The sequence below is a fragment of the Artemia franciscana genome, chromosome 6, assembly GCF_032884065.1.
Source record: "Artemia franciscana chromosome 6, ASM3288406v1, whole genome shotgun sequence".
In the NCBI taxonomy this organism is placed as follows: Eukaryota; Metazoa; Arthropoda; class Branchiopoda; order Anostraca; family Artemiidae; genus Artemia; species Artemia franciscana.
In genome coordinates this window covers 14,887,225-14,905,475 of record NC_088868.1, presented here as the reverse complement: position 1 = coordinate 14,905,475, position 18,251 = coordinate 14,887,225, and the positions used below count along the sequence as shown (strand labels likewise).

Genomic DNA, 18,251 nt, shown 5'->3' with positions numbered 1-18,251 from the left:
TAAGCCAATGGTAAAATTGAAAATAGGCATAAGCTATTTTCTAATATTTTAGGAATTTACACAAAAGATGATAGAAGAGATTGGCATGAAACTTTACCATATTTAACAAATGTGATTAATACAGCTTTCTCCCCAGTTATACGCGATAACCCATTTTATATATTATTCGGATGAAATTTTCGAATCCCGTATGATGAGATCATAGAATCAAGACAATACTATAATGATTCTATAGATTTTAAACAAGAATCTATTAATATAATGAGAAAAACGTATCAACTTGTAAAAAAAGAAATTGAAAAATCAAAAATAAAACAAGAAGCCAAAAACATCCTAAATATTAAGGGGAAAATCAATGTTCAAATAGGAGATTGTGTTTACTTGAAATATGAAACAAACGCTGACGGCAAAAGCTCCCTGATCGATACTCAGGACCTTATAGAATAACAAAAAAGTATGACAATAATGTTGCATTTAAACTCTTAAACCCTAAATCTGGAAAAACCTATAAAACTCCTATTAGTCGAATAAAAAGGGCAAAATTCACGGAAGCATGGACAATAACATCGGATCCTTCCGATGATGAAAATAAGCAACCGCAATTAAGACTGAGGGAACTTAGACCTTTGAATTTTAAACAAAGATATTTTGAAAATAGTAGTGATGAGGAAAAATTTCACGAATTTCTAACAATGGCAAATATGGTTACTCCCAAAGATAAAACCCCCAGCACGCAAAAACGCAAGGAGAGCGATTCATCTTCAAGCGGAGAGTCGGAAGGATTAGACTATACGATTTCCCCACAAACTCAATTCTTCCCCGATAGAATCTCAACTCCTTGCCCCCCAAAACGATTCCCTGACGATATGGTACCTCCTATCACACCCATAGATAGATCCCTAACATTATTAGACAGATTAACTAAGGCTATACATAAACCTGGTGGAAAAAATTCCGAACAGGTGAATCAGTCCCAAAGACAAACATTGCGATAGATTTTTTAACTACCCGATTAAGACAAGACAAAGTACATTTGAAGCGAACCCGGTCACCCTTGAACAACAATAACCTGACATAACAGCATCAAAAGTAAAACCAAAGGACTGGATATCTTGGAAGGAAACAATGATGCAATCAATTCTCCATCCTCCGGAGGACATGGCTTTCAAACAATGGAGACATCCTAAGAAAACGTTTGAGTCCTTCCCCGAGCTCCCAGGAATCCTTTAACTCTCCCGAGTCAAGAAATCAACAAGAAGAATCGATTAACCAGCCCTCTACTTCCCGAGGAGAAGAAATTTTGAAGGACAAGCAGGCTCTACACCAAAATCTCAAACGTCGTCCTCCAAAGAACTAGATACTAAATCTACAAGCACGTATCTTACTGAATAATGAATTTAACTTTAAAACCTTTAGATGTTTAAAGATTCTTATTCTGTAATTTTCTAAAGGGAAATTAATGAGGGATTTGGACCAGGGGGGGGGGAAGATTGCAGGCCTGTATGTCACATATCGGTCAGGTGTCAGGTGGTCAGGTGTCGTGTGGGTCAGGTGTATGTGACATACAGGCCTGTATGTCACACATTCAAAGGCACAGGTTTTCTATCGAGGAATATTTACGTGTTGACAAAGTTGGAGCAATTTTTTACCGTAGCCCTTCTGGCTGAACTCAGGTTAAATGTCTCCATGACAGAAATTTTAAGCTAAGTTTTTTTTTTAATTGATCGAGTCAAAAAACGAAAATACTAAGCTAATATTACACCGGGTTAAATGAACGTTTGACATGGCTGAAGCAACCCATTTACTTGCCAAATGGTCAATAGCTATAATATCCTGACTAATTGGCTCTTAAATGACTTTTTCTATTTAATTGTTGATGTGTTTTTAAGCCAAATCGTCTACCTGGGGAGAGGTATTTCGTTAATTAATCAGTGAACCCATTTTAACTACCGTTTTTAGTTTTAAGGTTCACCCTCCCAGAGGCGGATAATTCTACCAAATAAACCACACCCCCTTCTATGCTACAAGTTAGCTGTTGTTATGTGGATTACACATTTTTCCAACTGCTTTTTTTCCTCTGTTGTAAAGTTCTTTTATTTTTCTTCTTGCCATTGATTATGAACCTTAACTTACATTGCAAGATTTTGAATTTTTCGTTAATACGGGGTTTGAATTTGAATATTTGGCGTAAAGTCAGGTCAAGATTTATGTATAGGCCCGGACCTGAGGGTGTACAATGCCAAGTGGCGCCAAAAAACACTGAGCGATTTTTTTTCTAAATACAAACTATGCTGGTGTGATTCATCATCAAAAGCAATGTGTGCTTTGTGCTTGGCTCATCAGTCATCAGTTACCTTCTGTTCAGGGTTTCCACAATCCCCAAATTTTGAGGATGTTCCCGTAAATATTCGGATCGCGCCGAAAAACATTGCTTAAGCCTAGGGACACAAAAATGTTTGGGCCTAGGTGCACCAAAACGTTCTGACCTAGGGGTGCCAAAGATTTAAATTCGGCTCTGTGTATAGTGCAGGTTATCCACAAGAGTGAAATTTTAGAATTCTACAATTTACAGCAATGTGATTGAAATATCCTGGAAATTTCTGATAGTTATATCTTAATTTTTTGTTTTTACTAAAATACAATTTTTTAGATCATAGAAACGCAAAGATTCTTTTCGTTTGACTTATGCATTAAAATTGTAACTGAATATCAAATTTTTCTTACTAAATTTTCCTAGACTCTATGATTGATAAATTACCTAGTTGATTGGACCACAGTCAATTGATCGGCCTTGAAACGGACCATAGCGTCATATCAATGTCCCCACAATAAAAGGGCGTATACCAATAGGAAAGTCATAGTAAAAAGGACATCGAAATAGGAAATTTTGCTCCCTGGACCGAAATTAGGTTTCTGGGTATTTGAAAACCGAGATTATCTAAGGTTTCTCATTTGACTGCCTATAAATGATAAGATTTTTGGGGGACTATGACATTTTCGTCAGTTTTGTCTCGTCAATTTGTGAAAATAAATGAGCAATACAATCAATGAGCGATAACACATTTTTCCCCGTAAGAATTCAAACACTAGCAAAATCTTGATTCACAAAGTCAACTACGCTTTCAAAGGAAAGTTAGGGCTTCTTAACCTATTGGGGGTCATACATTTTGAATCGTTTTCAAATATTAAGTTTTTATGTCACTCCTTACTTTCAGTTAAAAAAAAACTTGGGTTTTTTTATTTAATTTCATAAATGACGGAGGTGGTACATATTGGAAAGAAGATATTTTGTAATAACCAATTAATTTGATATATGAAACCCAGGACAACCCAACATTGAAACCTAATATCTAATAGTAACAACAAAATAGTGCAATAATAGCATTAAAATAAAAAAGGAATATAAGCAGTATAATAATAACAAAATCATCTAGTTTTTACCAAAGAGAACAATTTTCAATAACTCTGACCATAATTATGGCAAGAGTGTAAATTTAAGTCAATTTAAAAACTGAAATTTATAGCCTGTCTGAATTTTGCTCTTTTGGGTTTTGTCACTTAGCATGCAAAATAATCATCACCGGGTTAAATGAACGTTTGACATGGTTGAAGCAACCCATTTACTTTCCAAATGGTCAATAGCTATAATATCCTGACTAATTGGCTCTTAAATGACTTTTTCTATTTAATTGTTAGTGTGTTACATTTTGTAACACAAAATGTGTCATACTTCTTGAATCTTTTTTTTTGCTGTTTTTCCACCCACATCTCCTATTTTAAGTTTGGAGCCCATACTACGAAAATGTGCAAAACTGCTTATGTTTATTTTTGCATTATAAATTAGATCGTGTATTTCTCTTTATACTTTAAGATACACATGTTTACACAAGCCTCCTAATAATCAATTCGAACAATCAGATTTTACTTTCACTGTCCTTTGTATTTTAAGTTATATTTTAAACCTAGTTGCTCTTCTATGAAATTCAAAATTAGTAAAAATAACGAAGACTTTAGAGACAACACCAGCAGTGGCTTAGTAAAGAGCCGTAAGCCATCCATTTATTATCTTTTCCCCGACCGATTTGTATACGAGGCATGGCTGTAAACTTAGGACGAAACAATTCCATCAGAAAATTTCCAGCTCTGGTGCGCTTTGAAATATGCTAAGGAGATTAAAGGATGATCAGTTTGCTTTTAATGCCCTTTCCCCCTGGATTCCCTCTGTGATCTAATAAAATGCCGGCGGGATCGATGTTTGCTCCACAGTATCAGAAGCGATTGCCCTAAATCGCGTACAGAACCAAAACAAAAAAGAAAACCTGATGTTGCAGTTATACCAGAGTTAGTAAATACATAGTAACCTACTCCAAGCCATTTTTTTTACATTTTTTTTCAGCGACGCAAACCAGCTTTCGATATGTTAAGCAGATCAGAAAGTACTTTTAGTCTCTTTTTCATAGACAGAGGAATCATTCAGGTTAAGTAGGCTTATCGTTATAAAATATTTCAGATTAACAAACTTTATTGCAAGGTATATTCTGTAGTGACGCTGTGGGATTGGTCTCGGCTTGGTAAAAGGGGATTCTGAATTTGGACTGAGCTGCAACAACACACTGCAGGGCCTGGAATTTCATTCCGGTGATGAGATTACGAAAGCGTTTTCGTTTTAAACCAGAAAAGAAGATGCATTAAAAAGTTGTAGTATCAATGTCAGTATTGATAGCGGTAAGAAAGATAAAAAAAAATAATAAAATAATAAATAATTGGTCGAATATTATGGCTTAAAGAGAGCCAGATTTGAAATATTTGACGATATTTCAAATAGTCGAGAATTTTATTTCTGATCTCACCACTGTATTCTGTAATCTATTTTTTACTAATTGTCATTGTCAAAGACTTGTGAGAGCTGGATTGCTAATAAGAGTACATACGAGTTGAGTGTGAAATCTATCCTGAAATGCTATGGCTAAGTACCAGGACTATCTATTGTGTGTTTCAGTCTGCCATGACTACGTATCTGGTAAGGAAGACTAACTTTGCCTCGCCGGTTCAAGGACCTAAATGGTGTCAGAAATTAGGAAAATGCTTACCGGAAACGTTACAGGTAATTTGTGGAATAACTTGTGCCCGTTAATCTCGTAAAGAGGTGACAATCTAAGTGAACACATCTGGTTTGGTAAGCATCCGAGAAAGTTAAGGTCTGCGGGATTAAGATTTCTTGTGATGCTAAAACACGGTTAAGGTAACAATCTCCCAAATATTGAGATTGGGTAAACTCTACTATTTGTTAGTAATCTTGTCCAGGGGGAAAGCAATCTTGGCCTGAGAAACAGGTTGGGTCAGCACACAGATCACTTGTTCAAGTTTACTAAAGAAATACAGCAGATAAATTAAAGGCTGATTTTGGGCGCAAATACTTCTTTCCTGCACCGAGCTGGTACTTCTGCTTTCTAGGTTAAAAATCCCGTTTCCGTAACCTGTTTTCACTCTGTAGCGTATGCTGCAAGTATATCTCGGGAGTAGAGTATCCTGCAAAAGCCTAAGTATCAAATTTCCATTGACCCTCCCCTCTACATAATCTGAACTTGGATGCACGAAGTGGCCTGCTGGAGTGTGCTTAGCCGGGCCTCTTGTTAGAAGTCACTGAATGCTAAATGTCAAGCTTTAGCACTGTATTATACAAATTCTTGGGAGCTCCCTCTTCTAATATTTATCTACGGTTCAAATCTATAATAGAAGTAGGGAATAATGTAGAAAACTCCCAGAGCGGGAGTTATTCAAAAAGTAATAAGAGTTCGTTCATACTGAATGGAAAATATCTAATATTAGGCCTGAACTAACTAATTAAAACGCAGTTGTACTTTTAACACTTTTATTGTCTATATAGCTTCGCAACTGAACAAAAAGAAATGAAACTTAAATTATGAACGTTTAATGAATCAGAAGCACAAAAAGAGAAAAAACTTGCTATATTCCAAATATCAACACTTTACTTTCCTAATTAGGCGCCACGTTCATGTTTGTTTTTAATTTGAACAACATGGAACATAGTGTAGGTAACTTGCAAGAGTGGGAACTGGCACTGGTGTCGACGAAAAAACCTGAATGCAATGTAGCACTTGGCATTTTTTGTAGTGCAATAAAAAGAATATTTAATTTCATTTATGTAGTTGGTAAAATTAGAATAGTAGTAAGTATCTGATTTCAGTACTTGACAGAAACAGGATTACAAAGTTTGAAAGAATGCCAATTGTCGCCAAACGCTAGATGGCATTGAGATTTTTTTGCCGACACTGCGCCAGTCTCCACTCTTTAAGTTACCCATACTCTTTGGAAAAACCAAAACTTATTTCCCTGATATAATTTTTAAGATAATTTGGTATTAGCAATTAATGAGACTTTCATCGTAGGAGACGAAAATTTAAACTGAACCTTGGAACAGTTGTTCTGTAGATTTATTATTATTTTTATTTAAGAATTAACGACACTTCTTGACTACTAAGGCCCTGGCCCTTGCGTCGGCCCTGCAGTGCATTACTGCAGTATGATTCGATCTCTGGGTCCCGTATTACCAGCTAAGGTCAAATCCACTGCGCCACCACAGTGTCCTGTAGATAGAAACAGGATTACAAAGTTTGAAAGAATGTCAATTGTTGCCAAACGCTAAATGGCATTGGAATTTTTTTGCCCGACACTGCGCCAGTCTCCACTCTTAAGCTACCCATACTCTTTGGAATAGCAAAAACTTATTTCTCTGATAGAATTTTCAAGATAATTTGGTATTAGCAATTAATGAGACTTTCATCGTAGTAGACGATGATTTAAATTGAACCTTGGTAAAAAATTTAAGGTATCTAAATTCCACCAGCAATCTATTTAAGGTTAAAGTAACTTATTGCATAAAAGAGGTTTACAGTCCAGAGTATAAAAAGCTACTACACTAAAAAGAGAAACAAAATTCTCAAAATATGATAAAGGTTATTTAAAATCCCAAAATTATTCAAATGTTCTTATTTAAATAATATTTTGAATAGGACTCATTTCTAAACAATTTTTCTGGAATAGAATTTATTTTCCGACTAATACAATTGGGGGGCTGTGTTTTTCTTATAAAGATGCCTTTAATTTTTTGAGGACCCTGATCAAGCTAGTCTCCAAGTGGTGCAAGTGCCAAAATTCTTCTGTAAATATAGGCTAATGCTTTTAAAACGGCAATCTCTTGTTTCGCATCCATACATGAGAACGCAGTTCTGAATACTGAGAATAATAATCCAAGAAGGTTAGGAACAAGAATAAGGAAGCAGGATTTTAGCAGTTTGATTAGAAAAATAAAAGCCTTATATTTATCGTTTGGGAAGATACTATTTAGATAACCTTGTCTCATTTTGCTGTGCTGCGGTCACTTCAGGAGCCTATTATGATGCATAGTCACCTGGTCATAATAATCTATGTTATTACTAGAGCCTTAGTTATCTCATTAATCATTAAGTTGTCCATGCCTTTAATTTTGCACTCGTATGTAAATTTATATTCCGATCCACCGTGATTCCTTGTCAACGGGACGACGGCTCCCCAGGTTGAAAAATGATGGCTTAGTTAGATTATATTTAGCTGAAACGATTCTTCCAAAGACAACAAGAAACGGGCAATACTGGAAACCTCCCAGTCGCTTTAGTAGAAAAAAAAGTAATACAGCACTTTACAATGTAACCCAAAACCAATTATATAAATCTTTTACTGGCCCAATTAAAAACTAATCGTGACTAATATACAATACTTCCACTCGATTTAGGCAACATTATTCCAAACAAAAGAGCGTCAAATTGGACGAAAGATCAAAACTTAGATAAAAAAGACAAGGAAATCACATATAGAATTTTATTTTCTAGCTTCCCTATTTTACAGATAAGAAATCTAAATTTCTTAAATCCAAATTATGTTTCGGAAGTTATAGGATTTTTCTAAAAGTTTTACACAATATAGGAGAGTGAAACTGGTCAATTTGTCTACTGTTAAGCATTTTGAAAAAGTACCTGAAATCTAAAAACCCCAGGAGCCAAAAGATGCAGCCAAAGTGTAAAAGGATTTTTTCTTTTTGAAATCAATTTTTTTTTTTTTTTAATTCGACTGAAACTTTTATCATAAAACCTTTAACGGAATTTTTTGACAGCTGTGCTGACATCAGTCTAGTGCTATTTTATCAGGTATCGTGCTACTATTGTTATTATACTACACCTACCCCCTACCTATTAATACTTGATTCTATAATGATTTAGCCTATTTAATGGTCCTTTATATTTCATTGAGTTTTGAAACGACCTGGGATAGTCCTGAAATTCCAAAGTTTGAATCGATAGCCAGCAGTAGATTTATGGTGCAGTTAAAAAGCCTCCGCAATTGTTATACGTTCTAATGCTGTCTTCAACATATCGAAATAGGACGGATATGAAGAAGTCCCATGTTTCAGGACCTTTTTAGGGAAAAGTACCTATTGCTGGATTGTGGTCTTTCCAATTACAGAGACAACAGGGACAATTGTGAAAATAACCGTTGAATTATGTAGTGTTGAGATAGTGTTTAAGTTTTCTTGATCTAGGGATACAATTTTTTGTATCCCTAGACTGTATCCCTAACAATTTTTTGTATCCTAACCAACACTTTGGTTAAAGTTGTTGGATATCGATTATTAAGACAGTTAAGCATACTATATTCTGTTATGCACAAGATTTTTTAATCTTGATAAAAAGTAGCACCTGATTAGTAGCACTATTCTTGAATCTAAATAAATGAATAAGCTATATATAAACGGCTATTCCTATTTTTATAATATGCGCCTTATAGTTAGTTATTTTCTATAAAGATTTATCGAAAATATATAACTAAAACAAAACAAACAAACAAAATTGCCAAATATCGAAATCTAGAATTGTTGCTATAGTCTACTTAAGTAATTATAAATGAAAGCACTTACGCGGAACAAAAAAAACACAACTTAAAGCTGAAGGAGCGAAGATAAACCAAATTGCACAATCGTCGAACACACGTAAAAAAAAAAAAAAAACATCAGCTGTTGACTGCATTGCGGCAGTCAATAAATGACAATTGCATCATTTCCTGATAGCTGTTATATTATTTTTTTATGATGAAAATTAAACTGTAGCCAAGGAAACTACCACAAAATATTTTCGTTCTCTTCTTATAATTAAATCTATTTTTAGATATAAAGCTGATTTTGAAATAATTACCCAAAAGAATCATTCTGATGTTTTGACGACCAATTTCATCGTCCGTCAATCGCTCAGACAATAAAAAAGAATTACCAATATATGTATAGTGACAATCATAGTCTGGCCATCAAAAACAGAACGCTCTCTCCACATGCAAAATATGGTAAAGAAAATATGTTTTGACGGCCGAGCCGTGCCGGGTTTAAGGAAGTGGCGATCAAATACCTATTCTATGCTATTGCAGTTACTATTTCTATGTGTGCAAGTTTCAGGAAAATGTCCACTGAAGCCAAAATTAAAATAATTTTAGGATTGAAGCTGTTATAGTTTAACAGAAGAAAGGCGACAATATTCAAAACATTGACAAAAAACATCTGCTCAACTGCTAGTTTTCCTAAAAGTGTACATCTCATGTGGCCTCATTTACCTAAATATGCGTAATAAGTCATTCAGTAAACATATTTTGATTTTCTCCCCTTTTGAATATTTACGACGATGATAACATCAATTTGGCTTATTACTTCGCTATGACTGAGAGATTATGTAACTAGAATTCGAAGACTTGCTTGCAGCGACACACTAAATACCACTTCGATCAAATATCCTCTTTTTAATCTCAACGACGGGTATTCCCATACCCTTTCAATTAATTCACTTTCAACACTCCTGCATGGCTTTAATCCATGCTTTAATATATTTCTATGCAACTTCCATATCGAATAATATTTGGTTTCGACAATGCCTTTCTGGTAAATAGTGAAACAGAGATGAGTTGTTGTCTCTATCAGGGTGTATTAGCTGGTTGACAATCATTTGCCATTCACTGAATTGTATTTTTGAAGTCTGAAAAAGAAAATAGAGGAGAGCTAATTTTTGAGAATTGTCATTGTGTATTAGCTGATTGACAATCATTTGACATTCACTAAATTGTATTTTTGAAGTCTGAAAAAGAAAATAGAGGAGAGCTAATTTTTGAGAATTGTCATTGTGTATTAGCTGATTGACAATCATTTGACATTCACTAAATTGTATTTTTGAAGTCTGAAAAAGAAAATAGAGGAGAGCTAATTTCTGAGAATTGTCATCTGATTGACAATCATTTGACATTCACTGAATTGTATTTTTGAAGTCTGAAAAAGAAAATAGAGGAGAGCTAATTTTTGAGAATTTTCATTGTGTATTAGCTGATTGACAATCATTTGACATTCACTAAATTGTATTTTTGAAGTCTGAAAAAGAAAATAGAGGAGAGCTAATTTTTGAGAATTGTCATTGTGTATTAGCTGATTGACAATCATTTGCCATTCACTGAATTGTATTTTTGAAGTCTGAAATGGCAAGAAGCAGAATAAACAAACCAGCAGAATCTCAGATTAACTTAAAACAGTATACTGTATCACACCTTATACAAAACAGTGTGTCTTAACAGTTTTGGCCTAGTTTTGTATCTAACAACTTTACAACGCAGTAAGAAAAGCCTTTGTGAACTATTTGTACAAATAGTTATCTGCTCGAAGATTGAAAAGGAAAAAATACAATTAAAAAGTAAAACTGCAGGATACTGAATAATGTGATTTCCTTATTATATATAGCGCATAACATTAAGTTAATGTTATTCCTTTTTTAACATAACTTAACAGAAACCCCTCACGCAAAAATCCCCAGAGAATCCCAATTCTGTTCAAAATTTCTGGTGGACATTTCCTCTAGAGCATCTCCACATGAAAAATAGAGTCGCCAACGAGAAAGTAAGACGAATAAAAGTAACTTCGTATCTGGATTCTGGCAAATTTCCCTTCGTGTAAAATTTCTCCTGGGAAGTTTACACCCGGAAACTCCCCTCCCAAAGGAAAAATTCCCCCATAGGAAATCAATCCCTTCAATAGGAAATCGATCCCTCCTATAGAAAATCAATCCCTTTAATAGCAAATCAATTATTTGAAATGGGTGTGACTTGAGCCTTTTTTGCCACAATGAGTAGCCGTTTTACCCCAACTCTTAGATAAGAAAAGATAATATTTATTTTCATAAGACTATCACAAGCTCTATAGAGCCGAATTCGCTTTACATTTCAGTAAAAGCTAAGAAAAAAAAATTCAAAACAGTACATTAAGTCAAACACTTAAAATTAAAAAGAAATTAAAAAAGCAAAATCATCAAAAGTAAAGGGCGAATCAGTAAACTTAACAATTAAATTACAAAAACATTGCAGTAAATCAAGAGAATAAAAACGGCAATAGAGGAAAAGGGGAATTTTGCAAGTACATATCACGAATTATTATTAAGGTGTTCCAGAATAGAGGGTATAAAACTTTTACGAAACCTCTCTGTAACAGCATGGATCGGAGAGTAAGTTGGGATTGCTGAGGAGGCTGACCCGGGGAGTCGGAGTCTAATGGGATTGAGACAATCAGGGAGTAAGTCCTCGGTACGGGGATTGGAAATGACTGATTTAGCGAAAAGCAGGCAATCCGTTCTTTTAAGGTGGTAATGCGTGCAGCTTTAAGGAGGAAGGAGTATGGAATTTTGCCTTCTTTGTAAATGATCCTGAGCGAACGCTTTTGGACCGACTCCATTTTGTCACTAAGTTCATTTGAAAGTTGCGAACGGCAGACCGGACATGCATATTCCAATAACAGCCTCATAAAGGATAAGTAAACACGGAGGGAATGTATCTTAGGACAATAAAATTTGTTTAGCAGCTTAAAAAATGGATAGTGAAACATTTGCTTGCTTAACAATGTTGGAAACATGTGTGTCCCATTTAAGATCATTAGAAATTGTGACACCAAGAAGCTTAACATGTTTCACTAGCATTTCGCTTGGGATTGGCTCGCAAAAAGCAGGAGTAGATTTCAAGAAGTTGATCGTCATTATCTGTGATTTAGTGGGATTTACTGTCATATTTAGATTCTTAGATTCATCCGAACATTGGGTTAGGATTTCAACTCTTCTGAGTCGTTAACTGTGTAAATGTGACCACAGAATAGTTCACGACTATTCACTGTCTAAAATCCTCGGATTTTAGATTATATGTTTTGACAAAACTAGACTTTGTATATTTAAAAAGGAGTCCATTTAAGTTCTCTGAATGTTGGCCAGACAATCTAACAATTGCCTTACTGACGACTACGTTCGGCTTGACTTAGGTCGAGTCGGGTACCGTAATTCAGGATCCAAAAACACTTTGTCGTTCATATGCATTTTAAAATAACTAGCAGTGGTAGATTTCTTTTTTTTTTCTTTTTTTTTTGCACAACAGGATTGTATGAATGATTGTAACTCACACAACAGTAGGAGAGGTGAACCCTTTGAATCCACCACTGGTAACAAGTTCAGATTTCTATTGGCATAAGAAATCATGTAGACCGAATAATCGGTCAGTTAAGACCGATTATTCGACCGAATGATCGGGGTAGTTAACGACTCTTTTGAGTCGTTAACTGTATAAATGTGACCACAGAATAAAATTCCACTAGGATTTTGAGATTTCATATCTGAAACCTCAGATATGGCTATTGTATTATTTGAACTGTAAGATTTTCTTCGTAACAGATCTTTTTTTTAGGTTATTTTTTTTTTGCACGAGGCACAGCTAATTTCTCTAAATGCCAGCCTTGTTTCCAGCACCTTTCTAGGCACGAATCTTTAAGATATCTTTAGCGAGGGATATTTTTTTTTAAATTGTACATTAAAAGAGGAGATTCAATGCGACTTGATAATTTTCTTGGTTTGTTGCAAACGTGGTTTCGTAGAATAACTAAGGGATGATGGTTTCTGAATTTCTTCTACGCTGAAAGATACAGTCCGTGATAGTAAAAATCTAAACTGTACTGGCCCGAAAAATACCTTTCCATTGCAACCAACTCGTCGTGGGGTTAAACTGCCTAGGCTCGGCGCTCTGGCAGCAAATAGGCCTGTAATCCTGAATAAAGATTCTCCTTTAGATAGTTTTCACAAAATTCCCTAAGAATTCCCTTTTTTACAGCCCCATTATTCTTATCTCCTTTACTGTATATTTACTGTATTGTATTTTACTGTATTTACTGTATTACTGTATTTTACTGTATTGTATTTTACTGTATTTACTGTATTTACCTTTACTGTATATTTACTTTCTCCTTTACTGTATATCTAGTGAAACGACTCCCATTTATTAAACATCGTCGGAGTCCTGTTCATCCCGCCTACATTTAAAAATGTGCTGTCGATAGTGAGTTGACGCACAATAGCTATTTGGTATTAAGGTTTTCTTTGCGAATCTATAAATTAAATAAAATACAAATGGGCATCCCAGCATACCCTGGCACACCCACTTTCTTGAATCTTGACATTTTCTCAGATAAAACGAAAGGTTTATAATTCTACAAGTGCAGTAAAATATTTCTGCGCAACAGAAAGAATTACAATGCTTCTAAATGGACTCCAAATCGGAGAGTATAAAAAATGTCTCATGACCAAGTCTAAACACAAAACTTTACCTTTTCGAGTGAGACGCTATTCTGGTCACCAACTTTGTAATGGACCTTCCAGAACCTGAGTAATTGTAATAGACAACTGAGTACCAAAGGAGGAGGTGGCACTAAGGCTGGATCAGGCTCAGAGCAGCTGTCTCTAGTTGAACGACGGAAAGTTGGATATGTAGGGTCGGACAAAGCTTCAAGGCACTTGGGTAGCTCATCTCGTCTGTAATTAAAAACTAAATTTAAAACCTACATCCGGAAACGAAAACACTGAACATATTGATACTCGAAAAAATTTTCCTTTTGTGCTAGAAAATGAAGAATGTTTTAAATTCCATTTTTTATTTGAACTTAGTTGAATTGCCGTGGCTAAATTATGTTAAGAGTTAAAGAAAACAATTTATATATTATTCCTTATTTTTAGGGAGTATCCTTGTGAGTGTCAAGACTGAAGACTCAATCAACTTATTTGGTGAGAAAAAGGTCAGAATGTATAAATTGCACAAGCCAAATTGGCTTCTGACAGCATGATCATACGAGTAATTGGAATTACTAAGAATGAAAAAAGGCGGATGAGAAACCTTTGAAGCAAATTCGGTGAGAGGAATACTTCATCAAGCAACGAAATGTTGAATTTCCATGCCTTAGGATTAGTCCGAGGTTTCCAGAAAAATTAGGTGCTGAGAGAACACAGCTCCATATATTTGATTGGCCAAAGAAGGCCTTGGATGTAACGAAATTTCCGATAATGACCACCAGCAATTCTGCTCAAGTCCTTTAGACCTTGAAACTCATCATCAGAGTTTTACTGCTGATGATGACCACTGTATATGTGTTCGAAATATCCAGTCAAAAATTTGTATATCCGTTCACTGTCAATTAAAAGGTTTCATCCCTACTTTGAACTGTTTTACTTTAGACTTTTAATTGTTGTATTGTGCATAATATATTTACAAACAAACAAAAATACAGTGCGTGTTCCTTATCCAGTTCACATCGTGTTTTTTCCGAGTATTTCGACGACCAAGTTAAAGAATTCCTACGGGATCCTTGAGCCTGGTCGAAGACAACAGCTGAATTTTATTGTGACTTACGTCTATTTACTCTGGCTGCAGCGAAAAAAATTGGAAGCTGCTTTTTCAACAATCTATACGTAACAGATAGTATATTATTTTGTTCAACTCTCATTTATGAAGCAAACAAATCTGTTACTTTGGGTCATATTGTTTTCTGGGCAGACTAAAAAGTACATTATGGCCAACCATGCGTTTCCTCCATTAGGCTATATGTGCACGTATTACCTTCACATTCAAGCACAGTAAATGGGCCTTTGTGGTCTGGGGCTCGAGTCGGTTTGGTGAGTCCTCCCATACCATTCGAGATTTTTAACTTGTTTGATTCTAGTTAACAAGAAAAGCAGGACATCTGAAAACAAACAAACGAGAAAAGACAAAGAAAAGGAAAGTAAGTTCCAATAATATGTTTCAGACAAAAATACTTATTTTTCAAGCTCATTCCACTTGCAAAACGTCATATTCGTAAATCCACATCCAAGTGCCCCTCCCCTCTCTTCCTGAAAAAAATATATGGACTCCCTAAAAGTCAGATTATTATATTTTCCTCAAAGGAAACATAATTTGAATGATTAAAATCATGCGATCATTAGGAGACATAATTTTGGAATTGCTGTGTTTAGCTCTTTCTTTATTTATTTGTTTTATCTTACTTTATCAACTTCATTTGATCAGATGGATAGGTCAACCCGCCAAATGAACTATTCAGGTAACTAATGAACCGGCGCCTTTAAACAAACAGTGAAAAAGAATCATTAATAGTTTTGGTCTTTATGCTCAATTTTTTTGTTCTCAAGTATATTTTAGAAAGAAATCATCCTGATTTCTAAAAACCTGAGTTCTAAAAAAGTATCAGCCGTTCGACAGAAAAACGATTAAGGTCCATATAACGACTAACAATTAAGGATTAACGATTAAGGTCCATATAACGATTAAGGTCCATATAACAATTAACGATTAAGGTCCGAATAATACAAATTCGGCAACCATACTGTGAAAGAATTTTTTAATTATATTCTATTCTAATTACTATTCTCAAGAGAATATCCTTGTGATTGGTATAAAGCTATGGTTCGACTAAGTACTTTGGTGGTACAGAATATAAAGTGGTCTCAGGTTATATCTATTATTACTATTTATATTATTATTAAATAATAATTCAAAATAAATTGTCGTCCAACTTACCTCTGTGCCAACATCAGAAGAATGATGACAGTGTTGAGACAGCTAATATTTTCTTGGGTCAATGTATCTACCGAAACTGTTGAAATTAAGCTTGCAAGATAAGCAACTCTACGTCTGATGTGCAGAAGAGGTCCAAAGAATTTAGAGTTTTTGAAAATAGCGCGTTGGAACTCGTTTGTTTTTGGAGACGCCATAAAATGATCGAGACTCAAAAATACGCTCCTTAGAAACATGTTGGAGTCCACCAAGTTTGAATTGATGACGCTGAAGAAGCAACGAACCTGAAAGAAGTAATACAATTAATAATAATAAAACATGCCATCAAAACTCCACATAAATGTTGACAATAAAAACGGCACCCAGTTAGAAGAGCCTTAGTGTCCCTAATCCGAGGGAATTAAACCAAGTCTGAAAAAAAAGATCATACTCAACTTTCATTAAAATGCTGACCTTTTTTAGAGCTACCTGGTGATTTTTCGAAGTGGAGTGCAAACGAGTGCAAACGATGGTGAAATAAAGAAACACAGCCAACAACATGAAAATGACTACACTCACAATACGACCAACATGGCTAAGGATATTCCCCTCCAACAATCTGTTCAAAGCTTCATTCTTTATCCCCTTCCCATGGAGTTCCAAATTATATTAGATTTTGATTTTGAATTCTTCCCACTCCATTTGGAGACGACCTGCTTTTCGTTTAATCACAGATGGGTGGCCAAAAAGCATAGTTTTTTAAAACGGCAAGCTTTGGCAATTCGTCAACCTTCATGCGTAGAATGTGACCGAGCGATTGTAACCTTTCTTTCAAAATATTCCTAGAAAGGCAGATAAAAAGTTTTCATGAAGCTTAATTTTTGATATACGGCCAGTCAAATTATTACCTAAAACTATCCTTAGGCATTTCCTTAGGAAATCATTTAACATCTCTTCGTCGAACTTAGTTTCAGGTATTTTAATCCTAGTTTGCTGACTTATCTTCCTATTTTTTCCCTGCGACAGAACGTCCTCCACCTTCACTATTCAACCTTTTACACCCTCATAGCATCAATCGTCATTACTGATATTCTACCAAGGTAAGTGAAGCTATCCAAATGATCCCGTTTCTTGTTACGAAATATCCTCATTTGCTTTGAAGTCTAAGTGACACAATCTTCTTAACATTAAATTTCAACCCTATTCTTGCACTCTGAACTCTCAAACCTTCTTAACTTCAAAATCTTGAACTATTTCTTTACTTCAAAAATTTTTTCATCGAGGCAGCCAAAAATCAGCTTAAGTCGGACAGTTTTACCATCCATTTGGTACCATGTTGTCTTGTACTCTTTATCGTGCCCCTTCAAACAAAGTCCGTCACAATAATCCATATAAAAAGAGACAGGACATAAACTTGCCGAACTCCTGATTCCACACCGAACCTATTACTAACCTTGTTCCCTCAAAAAATGTATACAGCATTTCTTAGTCTAATAAATATCGATATGCTAAGTAATTTGCTTCCTACAACAATAAAGCTAATGTCCCTTTGTTTACCATAATTTTTCTCATTAAGAGGTTTAACTAAATTTTTAATAAAATCACTTTATTCCCTTTTTTTTAAAATTAAAGTAATCCTCAGTAATTTACTGCTAACTTTACAACCATCACATTTCAAGACCTTATTTATCACGATATTAGTATCCGAAGCTTAGATACTTTTCAACCCTTTCGGAACTATCTACAACTCCTTACAAAATAAATCTTCTTTCACCTGCCAGCTGTTGAAAATCTTGTCATTTTTTCTATATTATTTCATACAACACGGTTTAACACATTCCCCTCTTTCCCATCTCTCTAACACCATCTTAATCAACAACTTCCTATCTTTAACTGGGACAAGTCTAGACAGACTACTGAGAAATAAAGTTCAGAGTTCTCTTACAAGGAAATTCATTGTGACTATATATTTGAGACGCTACATCACTACGGTCTAATTTATCAACAAAGTTACTAACACGGTAAACGAAGCAGAATAAATTGGAGTAAGGGCATACAATGACACAATTATCCAGTATCAAGGAAACATGCCAAAAGCCAAACAAAATACGCAAGGAAAAACTGAGGTGATGAGTAATAAGTTATACATGAACAAAAAAAGCAAAATTCAGACATGAACAAAAACAAAATTCAGGACCTCCACACGCCGGAGAATGCTCCAATTAATAAAAATACAAATAAATTATAAATGAAAGAATATGACGCAAATAAATAACTACTTGTATCAAATAGGCCTTGTCACAAAGATTCCAGCAGCCTATAAGGAC

At 34.9% G+C, this 18,251-nt stretch overlaps 1 protein-coding gene across 1 annotated transcript in view; it reads right to left on the bottom strand.

Moving 5' to 3' along the window:
- Positions 1-13,714: 13,714 nt before the first annotated feature.
- The window catches only part of LOC136028090 (short transient receptor potential channel 4-associated protein-like), a 48,106-nt gene continuing 43,569 nt past the window's right edge, over positions 13,715-18,251 (bottom strand). The window contains 3 exon segments of the mRNA XM_065705708.1: positions 13,715-13,804; positions 13,807-13,913; positions 15,949-16,229. Of these exon segments, the coding sequence (XP_065561780.1) occupies positions 13,734-13,804; positions 13,807-13,913; positions 15,949-16,229 (459 nt within the window). The 3' untranslated portion in view covers positions 13,715-13,733.